The 19,865-nt window shown below is 47.9% G+C and overlaps 1 protein-coding gene across 2 annotated transcripts in view; it reads right to left on the reverse strand.

Annotated features, from left to right (window-relative positions):
• Nucleotides 1-13,232, reverse strand: part of ERLIN2 (ER lipid raft associated 2) — a 17,242-nt gene extending 4,010 nt beyond the window's left edge. The window contains exons 1-10 of one of the 2 annotated variants that reach the window (XM_077769528.1): nucleotides 13,177-13,232; nucleotides 11,857-11,978; nucleotides 10,239-10,320; nucleotides 8,810-8,856; nucleotides 7,083-7,144; nucleotides 6,823-6,948; nucleotides 3,180-3,253; nucleotides 2,976-3,034; nucleotides 2,357-2,448; nucleotides 1,437-1,526 (exon numbers count right to left, since the gene is read on the reverse strand). In XM_077769528.1, the coding sequence (XP_077625654.1) occupies nucleotides 1,437-1,526; nucleotides 2,357-2,448; nucleotides 2,976-3,034; nucleotides 3,180-3,253; nucleotides 6,823-6,948; nucleotides 7,083-7,144; nucleotides 8,810-8,856; nucleotides 10,239-10,320; nucleotides 11,857-11,963 (739 nt within the window). In that variant the 5' untranslated portion in view covers nucleotides 11,964-11,978; nucleotides 13,177-13,232. Of the gene's footprint in view, nucleotides 1-1,436; nucleotides 1,527-2,356; nucleotides 2,449-2,975; nucleotides 3,035-3,179; nucleotides 3,254-6,822; nucleotides 6,949-7,082; nucleotides 7,145-8,809; nucleotides 8,857-10,238; nucleotides 10,321-11,856; nucleotides 11,979-12,896; nucleotides 13,147-13,176 lie in introns of those variants that run through there. The other variant, XM_077769529.1, reaches the window with a different exon arrangement.
• Between the last annotated feature and the right edge of the window lie 6,633 nt (nucleotides 13,233-19,865).

The raw sequence follows: 19,865 nt of genomic DNA on the forward strand, positions 1-19,865 counted from the left end.
TCCTCCCCACCCATCGCCTCTGTGAGCTTGAGAGATTGCTCTTTTCTCCCTGTGCTTTGGTTTCATCTTCAGTGAAATGGGAGAGAGGCATTTTTTCCTACTTCATGAGTTGTGAAAACCGACCACAGGTGAAAAGTGCCTTGAAGGCATCCATCTCCCAAAAGTGGGGACTAAGGCTGAGCATGTCTGGTGCTCTGCCCAGTGTCATCCGCCATCCGAGAAGGCAGTCGCGGGGAAAGCACTGCCCAGAGACATTTCCTGTGTCCACAGGCTTATGGCAGAGCCCACAGGAGGCTCTGAACACAGACAGACGTGGCTCCCCCAAAACTGGATGCCACCAACATGAAACAGCTCAGTCCCTCTCCAACTTCACTTCTATTTCGATCGATCACTTCGAGAAGGTTCTAGTTAACAGTGGTTAAACTGGCACAACTCTAAATAAGAGAATTCTGTGCCATGGTCCAGACTAACACCTGTTTGGATGAAGACTCAGTCAAACCTCCACTACGTGAGCCAAACACTTCCTTCATCTGCTGAGACCAGCTTTCTGTCAAGCTGACGCAAAATTTTTGATGCCTGCTCCCTTGCCTTGGGAATGAGGCCAGCCATGTGTAATATTTGTACCAAAAAGCCTGGGAAGAAAGGGGAGCCTGTGGCGGGTTCTTACCCCACACCCCCAGCACGACCCCGGGTGGAAGGAGTGTGCTGTTGGGCAGGGGTGCTGGCCACGTGGGACCCACTCAAGTGGCCTTAGCACCTGATGACATGTTTTCATAAGAAATAAAAATGCGTCGTTTTGCCAAGAGCTCTCCAAAGAGGAGCGGCTGGCCTGTAAAACTGCAGCTGGCTCCTCACTGGGCCCCCGCAAAGCCTGAGGGGCCCTACGGTGAGTATGAGTGGACATGGCACTTAGATGCTGGGCCTCGAGGTCCTATTTCCATCCTAGAATTTTCTTTCTTTTTTTAATTTTTATTAAAAAAATTTTTTTTATGTCTTTATTTTGAGAGACAAAGACAGAGCAAGCGGGGGAGGGGCAGAGAGAGAGGGAGACACAGAATCTGAAGCAGGCTCCAGGCTCTGAGCTGTCACCACAGAGCCTGATGTGGGGCTTGAACCCAAGAACTATGAGATCATGACCTGAGCGGGAGTCGGACGTTTAACTGGCCTAGCCTCTGAGTTCACTTCCATGGCTCTGAGACCCTTGCCAGACAGCAGGGATTTATGCAATTTTTCTTTTCCTTATGCCTCACCCGAGAGCGCCTAACGGCACTTCATGGACATTTATTGAACAAACGAATGCTCTTTGAAGTGGAAAACGTATGCCAGCCCGACCCAAATCTCCCCCAAACTCAAGTCAAAGAGCAAAGAAAAAGGGACTTTCCAAGGAAATCAGGACATCTTAGAACAAAGGTTAAAGAGACAAGGAGNTGGCTCACCTTCGATTTCTGAAATCTTCTTCTCGGTCTCCTTCTCCATCACCTTCTGCCCATAGGTGATTTCTGCCACCTGAGCCACTTTTTCTGCCTCTGTGGTAATGATGTTGAGAAAAGGCTTAGAGCACTATGGATGTTTCACAAGCTGGACTAAATCTCACCCTTCCTGGGATGGGAGTCCCTGAGACAGGGATGCGGGTGCGCTCAGAGGGAGGGCCCCAAAGGGCGACCGCGGTGGGAACACGTGGACTGCACCCGTGAGCGTGGCACCATGGCATGGGCACCAGACAGTCGGCAGGGAGACCCGGGCCCTCCCATGAAAGGGAGGAACGAATCCCAATCTCTCCTACGTCACAAGGGTGTTTCTCCTCAAAGGGCATTTTAAGGAATACGGTAAATAGTTCCCTCCTGCTGCTTCACCTTGGGAAGCAGTCAGCATTCGTTGACCATCTAGTGCAGAAGTTAGGAGCCGGATTCTGACCAGGGTCTCTGGGGGCAAACCCTACTTCCACACTTACTTGCCATTTTGGTTAGCCCCTTGGATCTCCAGCTCAGTAAAGTGAGGTTCACGATGGTACCTGCCTCACTGCGTGCTTGTGAGGAGCGAGACCAGTCACTGTAAGCGCTTAGAAAAGTGCCTGGCTGGTGGTAGGTGCTGGATGGGTACTAGCTACTACTACTATTGATTACGAATTACCAGGAAGGGGTCTTTCATTTCAGAAACATGGAGAGACTCAAAACGCATTAGCTCTGGCTGTGATCTGCCAGTTTCACCCCGGTTTCCTGGACTACGAACGCCGCCCCCGCGTGTGGCCGGGGTCTGGAAGGCTGTGTGATCTAACCGCGCCTGGGGCCTCCTCGCCATCCCCCCACCATCCCGGGCCCTTCTGCCCTGAAAGGGGATTCTCGAACCACACTCAGACCGATAAGGGCCTTCTTCCGCTCTGTCTCAGCTTCCTTCTCCACCACCTTCTGCTTCTGGGCTGCGATGAGCAGCTTTGTCTTCTCGCTTTCCCTGAAGGGAGAAACACAGGCAGCCGTGAGGCTGCGATGGCTTCCGAGGAGAGGCCTGGAGAAGCCAAACTGTGCCGAGGAGAGGCGAGCTTGGGTCTCTCACTCTCCCGGAAGGCTGCTCACTGTCCCAGGTAAAAGGTGATCTGTCTCAGGCGGTGACGCGGCTCTTTTTCTCCTCCAGAAGAGCTCATTGGTGAGACACAGAGCGTGATTTGCTCAGGTAAAACGTACCCTCCTGCCCACGTAACCGTCTCTCCCTCCTGTCTTCATGGGCATGAGCCACGATGCACAAACCATGCCCCCTGGCCCATTGCACTGCCCGAAAGGGCCTCTGCTGCGGCTCCCAATCCCAGTTACTGGGCCCAGTGACTATCGTGACACACCCGCTCCTCTTACAGTGCAGCGGGCTGTACTGTACACTCAACAGGGGAAGAAACGCGCACCGCGGCTTCAGTTAACTCTGGGATAGGATGAGGTGGGGGGTGTGGGAGAGAGCGGGGGTCCAGGCTGCCCAGAGGGAATACTCACATCAACTCGTAGTTTCTGCGGATCGCCTCGGGTATGTTGGGCTTTGTCACCCGCACAGCCTGGAGAAGGACAAGAATAGCACCTTATTGGCAAGGTGAGGGTGGCTGAGGGACCGAGCATCCCCCACCGGCCCTTGACCTGCATGCACCCGCCCTGCGGGCGTGCACCTTTACCAGGGGGTGCTCCCACTGTGGCCATGCTTACTTGGATGACGAGCCCGGGGGCCATGGAGGTCAGGTCCTGCTGCAAAGCCAGCTTGAGATTCTCATCAATCTGATCTGGGATCAAGAAAGACAGAAAATGTTGTTACCTTTTTTTAGGGAGAGTGGAGGAAGTGTGGGGGTGGCATACAAACTAAAACAACTGCTCAAGAATGCACCTGATAGGCCAAAGGTCTTTCCAAGGCAGAGCCCAGAAATTTAAAGATCCTCTGCACATCTTTTTTTTTTTTTTTAATTTTTAATGTTTATTTATGTTTGAAAGAGAGACAGAGTGTGAGCGGATGAGGGGCAGAGAGAGAGGGAGACAGAATCCGAAGCAGGCTCCAGGCTCTCAGCTGTCAGCACAGAGCCCAATGCGGAGCTTGAACTCACGAACTGTGAGATCATGACCTGAGCTGAAGTCAGTCGCTTATCTGACTGAGCCCACCAGGCGCTCCCCTCAAACCGCCCACCCCTCAAGCGACATGCCTGTGCAGACCCTCTACATAAGCTAGAGGGAAGAGTATCCTTTCCTGTGGCCTCCAGGTAAAATCACCGAGGCTGTTGAAAGTATCAACCTTGCCTAAAAGGAAATGGAGTTTTCAAAAGAAAAACAACAAACAACAATTCTAACACATTTCTTGAGTCATACAGTAGCCCTCCCCCAGACAGCAAAAGAGAAGGCAAGCACCCCATTTTCAAGAGGAAGGAAGGTGGGGTGGCTATGTTAGGTATTTCGAAGAGAGCCAAGCACATTAAATCTCATAATTTTAGAAGTTTCTACAAGAAAAACAGACTCTGACGTCAAGGAAAGCCCCAGGGAAGACTATTTCCATTAAGAACTCCCAACAAATAACACAAGGGGAAAATGAAAATGTTTGGTTCTGGAAATGAGCCCAAGTCCTCTGATGTGTCGTTTGCTTTGGCCCTGATTGCACTGTCGGAATTCACAGGGGAGTCATTTCATAGGCAAGTGTAGGAAGAGCTCTAACTGGTTACCCCTCCTGGCCGTGATCCTGCAGGCCTGGGGCTCCCCCCAACCCCCCCGAAGTTCTCAATAAGATCCTGCAAGGCATCGAGAAGACTCCATGAAACCTTGAAATCTGGCTGGGGCATTGGAACTGAATTACCTCCCTGTCAGCTGCCACCTGCTTTAAGTAGCCATTCTTGGTCACCTGTGCACAAACAGGAGCCTCTGAGGAACAGCAAGCAGAACCCCTGGTTTTAATAGATGCCCAAATGGAGGCCCATGGAGGCTCAGAGCTGTGCTTAAGCTAGCACCATAAATCTACTTATTAATTTAATAAACAGCTCAAAATAATAATCCTGATTGATTGCTAAGCTTTAATTTGCAGGGTTTAAAACAGCACTTCCTTCAACTGTCACATGGGCCAGCAAGGGATTTTAACATTTCTGTGCACTGGATGTGCTCGCACGAGCCTCAGCACGAGGGACAAGTGCCCCAAAGGCAGCCCCTCAGACCTGATACATGTTTAACAATTTGACAGCTGGAGACAAACATCACATTTCTGATTTTCTACTTTAGATAGGAGATCAACCAAACTTTGAGCTGTTCTGCGCCTTCCCTATGTTACTAATAACATTGTCATTTATTAGTGGGCACTTGTGGCCCTGGGCGAGTGACTTTCTAGGAAAATCTGGAAGAAATATTTTGTAAGGTGGTTTATTATCAGCGCAACACTAGTAATAAGTTGTTTACACACTACGGTTCTGCAGATGAATGCTGATGAGGTTATATTAGACGGAGAGGTTGAGTCAGGTCAACTTCTGAGCAAGTACCAGGTAATGTGTTTATAAAGTGGGCAGAGAGGGAGTGGCAGTGCAGGCGGTGATGGGAAAGAGGCAGTGATGCTGAGTCAGAGCCGTGAGTCCCGAGGGGACAGAACCAGGGGGAAACCCTCCCCATGTCAGGAATGGGATAAGAGGCACAGATTTCTCTTTTACAGATGCAAATAGGTTCTAAGCAAGACAGTGACCTCCCAAAACTTTATTTTTTTAATTAATCAAATAATTTTTTGAAAAAGAGAGAGCATGAGCCGGGTAGAGTGGCATACAGAGACAGAGAGAATCTTAAGCAGGCTCCATGCTCAGCGCAGGGCCTGACGTGGGATTCGATACTACAACCCTAGATCATGAGCTGAGCCGAAATCAAAAGTCAGATGCTCAAGCGACTGAAGCACCCAGGTGCCCCAACACTTAACTTTGAAAAGAAAAGCACTGGGGTGCCTGGATGGCTCAGTTGGTTAAGCATCCGACTTCAGCTTAGGTCATGATTTCATGGCTTGTGGGTTGAAGCCGCACGTTGGGATCTGTGCTGACAGCTCAGAGCCTGGAGCCTGCTTCGTTTTTTTTTTTTAAACTTTATTTTTTTCTTTTAAATGTTTTATTTCTAGGAGAGAGATAGAGAGACAGCGTGAGCAGGGGAGGGTCAGAGAGAGAGGGAGTCACAGACTGAAACAGGCTCCAGGCTCTGAGCTGGCAGCCAGCACAGAGCCCGACGCGGGGCTCAAACCCACGAACCGCGAGATCATGACCTAAGCGAAAGTCGGACGCTTAACCGACTAAGCCACCCAGGCGCCCCAAGCCTGGAGCCTGCTTAGAAGTTTTCTAATGCAAACCGATTTCACATTTTCTCTTCATGGAAATTAGAATCCTTTGTCTTTTGCTGTTTCAGACGCTTTCAAATGTTCATTTAATGGCACAAGTTTTAAAACAATGGCTGTAGAGAAAAGTAATGATATTTTATAAAATGCTAATCAGTTTGAGGTAAAAAAAAAAACAACAAATTTACTGAATTTTTCTTAAAAGCACACTGAATCCAAATTAGAATCTAAAATCTAAATTTAGAATCTAGATTTTAGATTCTAGAATTTAGATTCTAGAATTTAGATTTACGGGGTGTCTGACTCCGGCTCAGGTCATGATCTCACAATTTGTGAGTTCAACCCCTGTGTCGGGCTCTGTGCTGATGGCTCAGAGCCTGGAGCCTGCTTCAGATTCTGTGTCTCCCTCTCTCTCTGCCTCTCCCCTGCTTGTGCTCTGTCTCTCAAAAATAAATAAATGTTAAAAAATTAAAGAAAAAAAAATGGGTCCTCTTAAGCATATGGATTCTTAGAAGTGTTTTCCTATCCATCTCTATAGGTACACGGTTAAAAGGACCCATGAGCACAAAGCTCTAGGAACTTTAAGTAGCTATGGTCCTTGTCCTTGTCACACTTCCAGAATTAAATGTGAACCCCGCCATCCTCACCCTTCCCGGCTCCCCTGCATTCAGTGTGGTGTGGTGGGAAGCTCACCGAAGCAAGGGTTCTAACTTCGGCCCTGCCACTTCGTCTTGCTCAGGACCCTTCTCTGAAAATGAGGTGCTGGGTTGGATACTCCCTCAGGTTCTTCGAGAACTGACTCTGCCTTCATTACTGAAGGGTGTTTTAGGGACAGCAGGAACACACTGCCATTCCAGTCCTGATTCGGGCCACTGTTCTCCCTGCGCCCAAAGCTCACCTGCCTTTGTGACCTTCTTCTGCTGTCCTCAGAATAGACCAGTTCCTGAGCTCGGGGCTTACACTTCCTGTCCCTGGGTCCCCATCATGCCCTACGGGAGCTACGGCCAGAGGAGGTCTCCTTACCGAAGAGCTCAATGTAGACCTCCTGAAGCGTATGCACGCTGCAGAACTGGTTCAGCTCATGGTGGATCTTGTTGAAGATGAGGGCCTTGTCATAGTCGGCAGTGTAGTTCTTCACGATGTCATACACTGGGAGGGAGAGCGGAACCGCAAGGTCAGAAAAGGCAGCTATCCCTGCCTGAGGTGCTGGGCAGACCTGCGGGGGTGCCGGGGACATGCTGGGCCAAGTGGGCGGGTGGTGACGGGAAACTGGGAGAATGTACCTGCATTTGGGACCAAGAAGTTTACCACTTCAATTCTGTCGAAGTAGATCATCACACCACCGCTGTTGGAGGAAGAAGGAACAAAGACGTCACCAGCAGGCTCTGGAACATAGTGCAGGCTCTAGGTGGTGGCCTAAGATGTGTGACTCAGCAGAAAGGGGGAAGAGCTGGTGGGAGGTCAGGAGACACCAGGGATCTCCAGGCAGGAACCTTCCGAGCTTGGAGCAAGAACACAATCTCCCAAGAAACCACACCTCCTAAAAATATCTCCAGAAGGAGAACAGTGAAACTTCTGGGCTACCAGTGCAAAAAAGGGTAGTCTGTATCTTTTGAATCCACCATGCCTTTTGATTAAAGCAATCAAGTGAAGGGAAACGTCAAGGCGTTCTCAGAACTTAAAGGTCACAGTGGGATTTTACGGTCCCCATTTCTCACTGTCTTCACCCTTGCTTTGGTTAAGCACTCCCTTTCCCGTAAATATTCATTATAAGCAGTTTTGGGTACACAGGAACGCTGAAAGAATAGTACAGTTAATGGCCATACACAAACGCTAAACTTAACAACTGTTAACATTTTACCTTATTGATTGATCTACCTTTTTATGTTGGACATCTCAAAGTTGCAGTCATGATCCTCTTTACCCCTTCACACTTCAAGAAGCAACACTCACCTAGGAATAATGACCCTTTCCTATGTAGTCCTAACTCTGTCCCCAAATCCAAGAAAATCAGCAAGAATTCCTTAACAGCCTCTGATATCCTGTCCTTATTCCAATTTCCCCAATTGTTTCTGTTGCGGACTGAATCATGTGCCCTCCACAAAGCCATAGGCGTTTCCAAAACCCCCAGGTGACTGAGATGGCCTTTCACATGCTGATTAAGGTTGTGAGGCCCCCCAGGAGGGGCACCCCCCCCCCCCATGAGGGCAGTAAAGGAAAAGAGACAGACGCCAGAGATCCTTCTCCCTGGTGTACAGAGGAAAAGCCGTGTGAGGACACAGCAAAGTCACCAACTGCAAGCAAGGTAGAGAGGCTTCACTGGAAACAACCCGGGGGGCCCCGGGCTTGGACTCTGAGTGTCCCCCTAGTCTGTGGCACTGTGGCAGCCTTGCTGACAAATCCAGTCCCTCTCTGCCTTCTACAGCTGGTATTTTCAAACCAGGTTCTAATCAAGGCTCACCATCACATGTATGTCTTTAAGTCTCCTTTTCAACCCAAAGCTCCTCCTTGTGAAGAGATCAGGCCAATTATCCCGAGATGCTCTAATTCTGGATTTGCCTGAATGTTTCCTTGTGGTGGTGTTTGTTCCTCTGTCCCAGTTTAGATCTCCTTTACTTTCCAACAGGGGCCACTAGAGCGGCGTACTGTTTGGATTTCCGGACCCTGCGGTCTCCCCTACCTTTACAACATTCTCCATAGCTGCTTATGCGAAACCTATCTTCCTCCATCAGGCGGTGTGCCTGCTGAAGGCCTTTCGTGGGTCTTCACTTGTAACAGAAAAAGGCCAAACGAGTCATGGCATTCCAGGCTCTCCCAAACCTGTCTGCCTCCCCTGATTCTCCCTAGTGCACCGCACTGCCTAGTCAGATTGGAACCTAGGGAGCTAGTAGGCAGGGAATTCGGTAAAACTACCAAGAAGGGACACTTCCCTTTTCACTGTCCCTTCCTGCAGTCAGCCAGAAGCCCTTCCGCTGCTGCAGGTTTGACCACTTTACTCCAGGGCCCTTACCTAGTTCCGCAAGGCACGTTCTTCACCTCGTCTGTCTGCAGTGTGGTCTAGAAATAGAGGAGACGTAAAATGCTGTAAGATGGGCACTGACAGGCAAAGTAACTTCATTTTGGAATCCCAAGTGGCCTGGTCCTTGAGGTCACCTGGGCTGAGCTTCGCCCTTGTTAAACATGAACGTGCCACCTAACCCTCCTCATTTACAGGGTGTGACACCTGGTATTTTTGAACCAGGTTCCGACCAAGGCTCACCATCACAGTTATGTCTTTTAAGTCTCCTTTTCAACCCAAAGCTCCTCTGTGCGAGGAGGTCAGGCCACGGATCCCGTGAGATGCCCTAATTCTGGATATGGCCAGATGTTTCCTTGCAGTGGTGTTTGGACCCACCCAAACAAAGGTGCCTACCCCTGCGTCGCTGTAAGTGAATCACCATCTGACCAGCTGAGTAGTAATGGTTTAGTAAGAAAGACCCTGCGTTAGGAGTCCTAAGACCTGTGTTCACCTCTGTCTCTTCCTTTCCTCGTCCTCAAACAGCGGATTCTCTATTCACTCTATTCACAGTGAGGCCCTGCCCATTCTCAGCCTCACTGTAAGGCTCATGAGATCATGTGCAGAAATGCACTCTAAAATCCGCCAAGCAGAGGAAGCAGCAGAGGAGACATACGGGGCGAATGCTGATGAGGTGTTTTCCTGGGTCAGCTTTAAAGTCACTCCCTGAATCTTATCCCTCTTAGCTGGACATACTTCAAAGATGGCTAGACTAACTCAGCCAGGCTTTAGATCTGTCATAACTAATCCTACTCCTAGACAGATGTCATCTCCTTTCACCGAGCCCAACTTCCCTCTCCTGTCCCCCACCCCCCACCAAATTATGTTCACGTCTATGAAGTTCAAATAAGAACCAGCAAAATCACATTTTATTTCCATGTATCTTGGTAGCCGGTGATTTAAAGCACACAGACACATGCACCCTACTTTTCCTTCTATACATTCAGAACAGATTCTTCTCTGGCTTTTCCTTGAAGTGAAGAAATAATTCCCAGCTGCGGCTGCTAGGCCCAAGGCAATGACCCCCTTCAGCTATTCCAACAACCAAATAAAGCTCTAGAGTACACGGTTCATGAAGCCTCATTCTCCATTAGATACACACACACACACACACACACACACACACACACACGTACACATATATTTGTATATATGCATATATGCATATGTGTATATAAATAAATGGGTCTTCATAAACACACGCATATGTGTATACATGTGTGTGTACATCTGTGCATATACATGTGTATACATATGTATGTATTTATATATGAGATTCCTTGGAAAGGCATTATACTGACCTAATGGTAAATAATTCACATCATGAATGTGTGAACACCCCAAATCTGCAGAGGTCCAAACATACCACGTAAGCCAAGTATACCTGCACAGACTTATACGATGTGATGAAAGGGAGCATGAGATGGAAACCAGGGCCGCTGGTGGAAGTCAGGAGGGCACCGCCTCTGCAGAGGAAGGAGAGAGAGGCAGTTTAGCAAGAGGTATCTATTACATCAATACTATTTGCACCGGCCCCATAAACGTTTCGTATAGAGTGGCATGTGCCTGAGCCATGACCACAGACCCCTTCCTCTCAACTTGACTGTAATATTCTAGGAAGCCTGATGGTACAACATAAAACCATTATTTATGCTTTGTGGCAAGAAAAATAGGCACGTGGGCCAAATAGAATCAAGACAGCAGAATCCCTGGTGATACTTCACGTGAGAGGAACTCTGTCTTTTCTGTCATATCCGTTGAGCTTGTGGCAAGCCCAGGAGGGCCGTTAAGTCCAGTAACACATTTATCAATTAGCTGCACTAATGCTAGATCCTAGTGACATGAACGATCAGAAGAATAATTTTAAGAATGCTTTAAAAATCATTTACAAACAGGGGCTCCTGGGTGGCTCAGTGGGTTGAGTGTCCGACTTTGGCTCTGGTCATGATCTCAGGGTTCGTGAGTTCAAGCCCCATGTTGCGCTCTGTGCTGACGGCTCAGAGCCTGGAGTCTGCTTTGGATTCCGTGTCTGCCCCTCTCTGTCCCTCCCCCATCCATCAGAGCCTGTTTAGGATTCTCTCTCTCCCTCTCTGCCCCGCCTCCGCCCATGCTCTCTTTCTCTCAAAAATAAAAATGTTAAAAGAATTTTTAAAAAATCGTTCACAAACATTTTTTGGGTGGTAGAATTACCTTTATAACCAAGTTGTATGTAAAGGGTAACAAAATTAAAAGTCTTTTTTGGGGACGTATAACCAGAAGGCGGGGAGACATAAAGGGGAAAGTGGAACCCAACGAGACTTTTAGAACTTGCCATCGGCAGTCCAGGAATATGCATCTTGAGCATATATAAGAAGGAGTTCATAAAGACTTAAAGCGAAAAGGTTGGTCCTGGAGGTTACTGAAAGGAAAGCAACCCAAGATTTGTTAGTGCTTCTTTGCTTTATACTATGAAGGAAAAAAAAATACAATTTATTATTATTTTTTAAAAGAGCAATAAAATAGCGACACAAGGGGGCTTTCTTGTAAGAACCGCTATCCTAGGGCTTGCTTTGCCATCAATCTGCAGGATTTTTCATTTCGCCTGAAATTTTAAAGAGTGGGCTAGCCGAGCAGGCTAGCTCAAGTTGCCATCAAGAACTGCTGCCCATTGGAGGTGATCTTGCGGTACCAGGATGCTGTTTGGGGGCCAGGGGAAAACGAGGTTTCAGAGATAATCTGCAAGCACCAAGTTTCCTGTAGATTTCAACTCTAAACCTCTATATACATTCATCATTCACCCTCCACGGCATCAACCTAAGACTACTAAGTTTTATATTTACATTTATATATGTGTATAAGCCTGTGTGTGTGTGTGTCCCCTTCCCCTGGTCACTGACACGACAGCTCAAGCCAAAAGACTCCTCTATTCAATATACACAGCTGTTCGACAGAATCTGCGAGACAGTGACTACAAAAGAGAGTCATTTACCAGGAAGTTGCAAGCTTCTCCGTTCCTTCCTTACCTGTAATACACCCCAATATGTCCCTCTTCTATCTTGTGCACAGCTGAGAAGAGAGATGCACAAAAGAAACTGGAAGCCACAGCCACAACTGCTCCCAACTGAGCCATCAGTGAGCCTTTATCCTGGGGAAAAAGACGCAGGAAAACGTGTGTGGTCCGACATGCAGGAGAAAAGCTATGCCGAGGAGACAGAGCACACTACTGAGCCGGGCTCTATGGAAGTGGCTCCTAGCCAGCCTGCTGTAGTATGAACACACAGCTAGATCTACAACTCTCTTCGTCCCTGTTCTCAGGCAACCTTCCCACTCCTTCCTTAGCTGTGGAATTATATTCCCAACCTCGCAGGAGAGGCAGTGGCTCCAGATACAGCCGGGCCCCAAGAGAGAACCAGTGCCAATTGGGCAGCGTTCAGAACACAGCCTTCTCTTCCTGTGAACACGAATGTGCTGTCACTGGAGCCACTCACGCTCGTAAAAGGGAAGAGAGGCAGCTGCAGCATGTTGCCCAAATTACAGAGGATGTCAAATGGCAGGCAGTTGTGGCTATGTAATTCTGGTCTGAGCCTCCCAGTCCTAATTGCCTGCCATTTCAAAAGAAACCATTATTTAGTCCTTCCAGATGCTGGAGCGACAGAGGCAGCATGTGAGCAGAATTCCACGATGGGATTTCTCTGGCTTTTCGTCCACCTTCCCAGTTATTCTTTTGGATCTAAACGGGGGAGGGCTCTGAACACTCCCTCCCATACACTTGACCGGCACTTTGCACCCGACAGGTCCCCAAGCCCCACGGTTAGAGGGGAAAGAGGGTTCCCCAGGGTGGGAAGACTGGGCTCCTGGGTCCAACTGCGCTCAGGCACCATGATGAGAAAGAGCTGGCATCTAGAGACTCATTTGCTGAACACCGAAGCATCTGGAAAAACGATGGTAACTGACAGCAAAGTTCACAGTCAGCCGTGCCTGGGCCCACCCATGCAGGGCGTGGACTCTGCCTCCCAGGTCTAACATAACTCGGGCTCAGACATCTGCGAGGCGCTTATTTTACCGTAGCGGACGCCAGCTACCGGTCCGCAACTGCGTCCCTTCTGCAAATGCCCCGCTCCCCGCTCCCAAATCGCGCCCCTTCCCTGCTCCCTTCCGAGAGAGGGTCACGCGTCCCAAGCGCCCTGGGGCTCGCGGGGAAGGGACGAAACAGAAAGGGGCTGATTTCTAGCTCCTGAGGGATAGAGGCTGCTGGGGCTCGAGCCCGGGAGGACGGCTGATCAGCTCCGGCCCGGAGCCGCAAAGAGGCCCAGTGCGCGCACTAAGGGGCGGGGGCCGCGTACCAGGCTGTCCCTCCAGGCGCTCCGTACTCGTCCGAACCCCAGCGCAACCGTAGGAACCGCCACGCCCCTCCACACGCTACTTCCTTCCGGGCCCGTCGCCTCGATGACGCCATTAGTTCACGCGAGAAGACCCCCGCCTTCTTCGTTCGTCAGCCCCGCCCCCGCGCTCCGCGGGTTCGGGGGCCGCGCGTGGGCGCCAGGGGGCGCCCTCGGCTAGGTCCGGCCGGTTGGGACTTGTGGTTAGGGTTTCCAGGGCGGGGACGGTGCTGAGCGCCTGGAGAGTGACGCGCGGAGGACGGCTAGCAGCGGCGGGTGCCGAGTGACTGAGCGTGTCGCTTTCCGAGGTCTTGACTTTGGAATGTGCTCCGGATCCCCCGCCCCATTAGGTCAAGTGTGTTTTTCGGAGCAGGCACCAGCGCGTTGCAGCCGTTCTAGCCCTCTGCTCACGCTTTCCTGTAGCACCGGTGAATGAAACACATCTTCTAACGCGTGGGTTAGCACCGTTATGTCGTTCGTCAACAAACAGTCCCTATTTTGAATTGCCTTTTATGCTTTTCTAGGACCCTCGGCCTTTGAGGTCCCCACAGCAGCATACCGTAGACTAAGAAGGAATTATTATCCCAGTTTTGGTAAACAGGATCTTGAGCTCAGTGTGCTGCGGGGTTAACTGGATGAAAGCCTCCCTTGCGCTCTGTCGACTCTGGGAGCCGTGCTGCCCTTGTAACACGTCACTGCAGTACACAGAGGCAGGTGCCCTGTCCCTGGGGGGACTGTCAGTTCCCTGAGGACAGCTTAGGTACTCAGTAAATGCAGACTGAAGGCCTAATGGCACCGGGGTCGGGATCTCGAGCTTGGGTGTCCCGGGCTAAGGGCCTCACGTCGTTCGCAGCCGTGGCTGTTCAACAGCGGCACATCGGGACGTTTCTCATTCAGCCTCTGAAGTTATTTTGTTTGCAGAAGAGAAAAGAGTCCACTTAATTGCGGCCCTCAGTAAATGAAAAGCTTTTACACAGAGAAGATGGCAACATGGTGCTGCTAGACAGATTTAGGACACAGGGAAAGAAAAGCGTAGGTTTTCCGGGCATGGCTGTTTGGAATTCACCCTGGGTTTGCCCTGGATGAGTCTGCTGCGATGTTTCAGCATTACATGGTTAAGCCCACCCGTGGGCTGCCTGATGCTGCCTTGGGCGCCCTGTGCCCACCTCCATCAACGAGGACTTCTCCCCCCACCCTGTCACTACGAATCGCCATTCCTCCCAGCTGGTCAGTCTCCTGATTGATCCTATCAGAATTTAAGAGGTTTTTATCTCCACCTTTAGTGAAATAATTCACCAGGGCACACTTAATAAGTTTACTTAATAGTTGAGTGGATGAGTCAGAGAATTGGAAATATTGGGGTTTATCAGCCCAAGGAATGCGGCTTATCCTGTAGTATAAAGGATTTGTAATTAGTTGTAATTTAAGAATATCCTGACTGTTACGCTTTGGAATGAACTATGAGTGGAAGCTGTGGGATTCTGTTCGCAGGAAGTTTTTGGCCGGACCTGAGTAGTTTAACTTTGGCCTTGCCTAGAGGCAGCAGGTGGACTTCGGATGATCTAGCATTTCCAAAAATCCCTTTCTTAAGACTGCTGTGATTTTTCTGACAGTATCCAGTATTATCGAGCAGTAAGCCGGTAATGATTTAAAAATCCATTTTTTACTTTTTTAAGGGCGTATTTATTTTTGAGAGAGCAAGCAGGGGAGGGGGGAGACAGAGAGTCTGAAGGGGGCTCCATGCTGACAGCAGAGATCCCTGATGTAGGGCTCGAATTCAAGAATGGGGAGATCCTGACCTGAGCTGAAGTTGGACACTTAACAAAGCCACCCAGGTGCCCATTAAAAATCCATTAAAAAAAACCGAAAAGCAAAAAACCAAACTTGCAATGTGGAGTAGTGGTTAAGTACAGGTATTCCACAGTCAGACTGCCCGGATTTAAATCCTCCCCTTTCACCTCCCTCCCCCTTCATCCTGCCTCTTATTAGCAGTGTGACCTTGGAAAATGATTTAATCTGTGCCTCAGTTTTTCATCTGTGAAATGGGAGTAATGATAATATGAAAGCAAAGAAAAGCACACACACACAAAATGAGGTAACACCTCACACCTGTCAGAATGGCTAGACTAAAAAATGAGACATGCTGGCCAAGATGTGGTGTAAAGGGAACCCTTGTGCCCTGTTGGTAGGAATATAAGTTGGTAAACCACTGTGGAAAGCAGTATGGAGGCTTCTCAAAAAATTAGGAGTAGAAATGCCATACAATCCACTACTGGGTAGTTACCCAAAGAAAATGAAAACACTAATTTGAAAAGATATATGCACCTCTATGTTTACTGCGGCATTATTTATAATAGCCATGATATGGAAGCAGCCCAAGGGGCCTTCCCTATATGAATGGATAATGAAGATGTGATACACACACACATACACACACACACACACTCACACACACACGAATATTACTCGGCCATAAAAAAGAATTAAATCTTACCATTTGTGACAACATGGATGGACCAAGTGGGCATTATGCTAAGTGAAATAAGTCAGACAGAAGAAGACAAATACCATATGGTTTCGCTCATATGTGGAATCTAGACAATAAAACAAATGAACAAACAAAACATGAGACTCTTAAATACAGAGAACAAATTGGAACTTTCCAGAAGGGAGGTGGGTGGATGGGGGACAGGTAAAATGGGTGAAAGAGATTAAGAGGTACAAACTTCCAGTTATAAAATAAGTAAGTCATAGAGATGAAATGTACAGCACAGGGACTATGGGCAATAATATTGTAATGATGTTGTATGGTGACAGACGGTGACCACACTTATTGTGGGGAGCACCGCATAATGTACAGAATTCTCTAATCTCCGTGTTGTGTACCTGAAACTAATATAACATTGTATGTCAACAACAATTAAAATGACAATTAAAAAAGTATAATGTTTGGCACATTTTAAGTGTTCAATAGTGTTAGCTGTTGCTGTTTTAAGTAGCAAATGCCTGTAACATGTTCTTGTCTGTTTGCAGATTTGGATTATTAATGTAGCAGAAGTTGAGAAGGATAAGCTTAAAGTTATGTGGCATTGAGCAATAACCAAATGAAGCCTTGTCAGAAGGAGAGATAAGGGACTCTGGAATTATACTTCAATTGATATTTATTTACAATACAAATTTCATAAAGCATGATCTAGTGCTTTCCATAGACCTGGCCCTATGTCATTCTCCTTTTATGTAATCTTCAGATCAGCCCTTTGAGTTCAGCTCCATTTTAGAGGAGGAAGTTGAAGCTTAGAGAAGTCAAGGGATTGCCTCTGAGCACAAAGCTTGTAAATTGCAAAGCAGACTCCAAGTGATCCCAAGTCTATTTCTTCATTATAGCAAATGAATGAGAACATAATGATTCAACTTAAAACACATTCACACACACACACACACACACACATGCATGCATACACACACACACACACACACACACACACACACACACACAGCTACCACATTTCTCTCTTGCATGTAACCTTTCAGGAATGTAGACCAATGGTCAGAAATTGCAAAACTTTACATCGGGCCAGTTGATTTTGCCGTTGTAGGCTGAAGCAGGATAAAAAGGTACTCCCACCCCAGCCACCCACATCTTCCTATCTCTAGATTGTTCTTTGTTTGGTCCTCTTATCAAGCTCATTGTTGGTGAGGGAGCTACTCCAAAGAGAGAAGAGACCCCCTTTTGCACAGTCAGAGCCCTTATTATTAATAACTGGGTTAGCCCCAAAGGAACCAGGCAACTCTTAAAATCTTGGCTTCACTTCATTTGCATTGCAAGACTGGAAGTTGCTGGAAAAACAACTTTAAAAAAAAAATTCTTCTTTATGCCCTAACACAGGGAATAAAAGTCTTCTTTCAAGACATTTGATACCAGTAAGATTTGGGTGAGCTTGGGAGAAGAGGAGTGGAAAACTGTGTCCTTAATAATAATCAAGGGGGTTACTTACAATATTCCCCTCTTATTTTCAGTTGGAACAACCAGGATTGGAGTGGCTTTTAAGAACAAAAGGATATTTGCTTGGGGCTAATAATGTTTCTTCAAAGGAGTTCGGTAAAGGGATCAAAGAGGCGTCATGAGAAAAATGGAGTCGGGAGTCGGTTGGAAGTCACCTAAAGATCATGTTGTGATGATATGTTTTTACAGCTTTATTGAGGTATAATTGACCTACAATAAAGTGCATATAAAGCGTACAATTTGATAAGTTTTGACATATGTCTACACCTGCAAAACCATTACCGCAATCCAGATAATGAACACATGCATCATGCCCCCAAATTTCCTCATGCCCCTTTACAACTCTCCCTCCTACCCCTCTCGGTGACCCCCCAACCCCGATTCCCAAGTAGCAACTGATCTTGTCGCTATAGATTAGTTTGCATTTCGTACAATTTTATACAGAAGGAATTCATACCGTAAGACTCTTTTATGGGGAGCCATAGTGCTGGATTTGTTTTTTCCCAGAATATTTAGAGAGTCATCCATATTGTTGAGTGTACCAGGAGTCCACCCTTTTGTGTTGTTGTGTAGCACTCCATTGGGCCGCTATACAACAGTTTGTTTACCCATTCATCTGTCAATGGACCCTGTCGTTGCCTGTGATTTTAATACAGTCCATTTGTGTCACTCCTGGAAGAACAGAAGGCAAAGGGGAGGAAGTCTCCAGAGCAGGGACTTGGTCAAGGTCCACACTGCATTTGGGGAGTGAGAAAAAGCAGCCTGCTACTCAGGGAAACTGCCAAGCCGCCTGATGGTTTGCCATGTGGCTTGGCCTGTTTTGCTGGGATGACCATTCTTTTGACATCTCTGAATCCCTAATAATTTTAGGAATTAAAAAAAAAGATTTATGGCATTTTGTCCGCAGATATTTATCTACACATCTCTTTCACTGATAGCCTCCTTTTTGCATAGACAAAGATACTTTATGTACTTGGGATATGCATCTCAAAGGATAAGGGAACCCATGATCCATTCTAGGCCAGTCTGTTTCCACCTGGATTCCTAATTTCATCCCTCCTCTCTCCTCCGGGACCAATAGCCTTCTATTACGTCCTCACTCCACCATCCGTTTGGATGTGGGATGAGGGCAAACCAATCATGTCACAAACCCGTTCCCTTCAGACATACTCCTCCCATGAAAGGTGTCACCATGCACTCAATCATGCAAGCCAGACACTCAGCCTCTCTCTTAATCTGCCCCATTCATTTAGTTGTGAAGTTCTAATTGTTCCTCTACGCTGCACCCTCCTCCTTATACGTTGTCCTGGTTCAGGGCTTTATCACTTCTCACTTGGATTATTGTAAGAATCCACTGTTAGTGATTTCCTTACTCCATCTAATGGCTTACCCTTAAATCAGTGCCTCATCCACAGTGTGCTCCATGATTTCTTCATGCATTTTTTCTGCTTAAAAACCTGATCATATCGGGGATGGGGGGGGGAGCTTCCCATATCTTACCTAGTCCTATATGGGTTTCACCGATGTGATCTCCTACCTTCACCTCCAGCCTTAATGATACTATTCCGTTGTGTGTTTGTGTTTTCCTAGACCAACTCATACTCATCTCGAAGATCCTTGTCAGTGCTTCTTCTCTGTGTTTTCCCTGCATCCTGTGCATTGTCCAACACACCCTTTTCTCATATGGCATGCCCTTTACTATACCAAAGTATTCTGGGTATGTCAGTATGGGCCACAGGAGTGTGAGCTTCAGGAGGGCAGGGAATTCTTTTATTCATCTTCGTGTCTCCCACCCCCACCCCAGAGGGTCTAACATAATTCCTAGTATATAAGCGGCCACTCAATAAACACTTGTGGAACAAAATAATAAATGACATGTGACCCTTTAGGACGTAAAAGGTACTTTCAGGTCCATGAGCTCACGTGATCCTCGTGACAGTCCACCAGGATAGTATGATGATAACCCCGTTTTACAGACAAGGGCATGCAGGTTAGATGGGTAAGTCACTTCCTCATCTGACTGTGGATCCAGGATTTCCCCTCTTCTCCGTATTTGTGAATGTGGAAAATGTCAATGCACCAGGATAGATATTTAGTTCAATTCAATAAACCTTTATTAAACACCTCCTCGCCATGAGCCACAGTCCTAAGTGTTGAAAGCATGGAAGAGTAAGAGAGGCCACCTGTGCCCGCTAAGATCCAATGGTAGGTTTCTCAGCCTTACCGCTATTAACACTGTAGGCCAGACGGTTCTTTGGGGGTTCTTTGGTGGGGGCAGGGCTGTCCTGTGCATTGGGGGATGCTTAGCGGCATCTCTGGCCTCCATCCCCAGAGGCCACTAGTAGCCCTCTGCCTCCCCCATACCCAGTTGTGACAATCAAATATATCTCCAGACCTTGCCAAATGTCCCCTGGGGTGGTGGTATGACAAAACTGCCCCCCGCTGAGAACCGCTGTTGCAGAGCAAGCCTTGGCAATGCGGTTTGAGGAAGAAAGAGCAAGCTTTTCCAGTCATTCCAGGCATGACAGATGTTGTGCCAATGCAGTTCTGGGTGCGCTAAGAGAGTCAGGGGAGTGGAGGCTGGAGGGAGAGGCCATGAATGCCGAGCCCAGGAGTTAAGGATGGGGGGCGGGTATTGCTGGTGGAAATC

This window comes from Crocuta crocuta, unplaced genomic scaffold (assembly GCF_008692635.1).
Source record: "Crocuta crocuta isolate KB4526 unplaced genomic scaffold, BGI_CrCroc_1.0 scaffold698, whole genome shotgun sequence".
Lineage (NCBI taxonomy): Eukaryota > Metazoa > Chordata > Mammalia > Carnivora > Hyaenidae > Crocuta > Crocuta crocuta.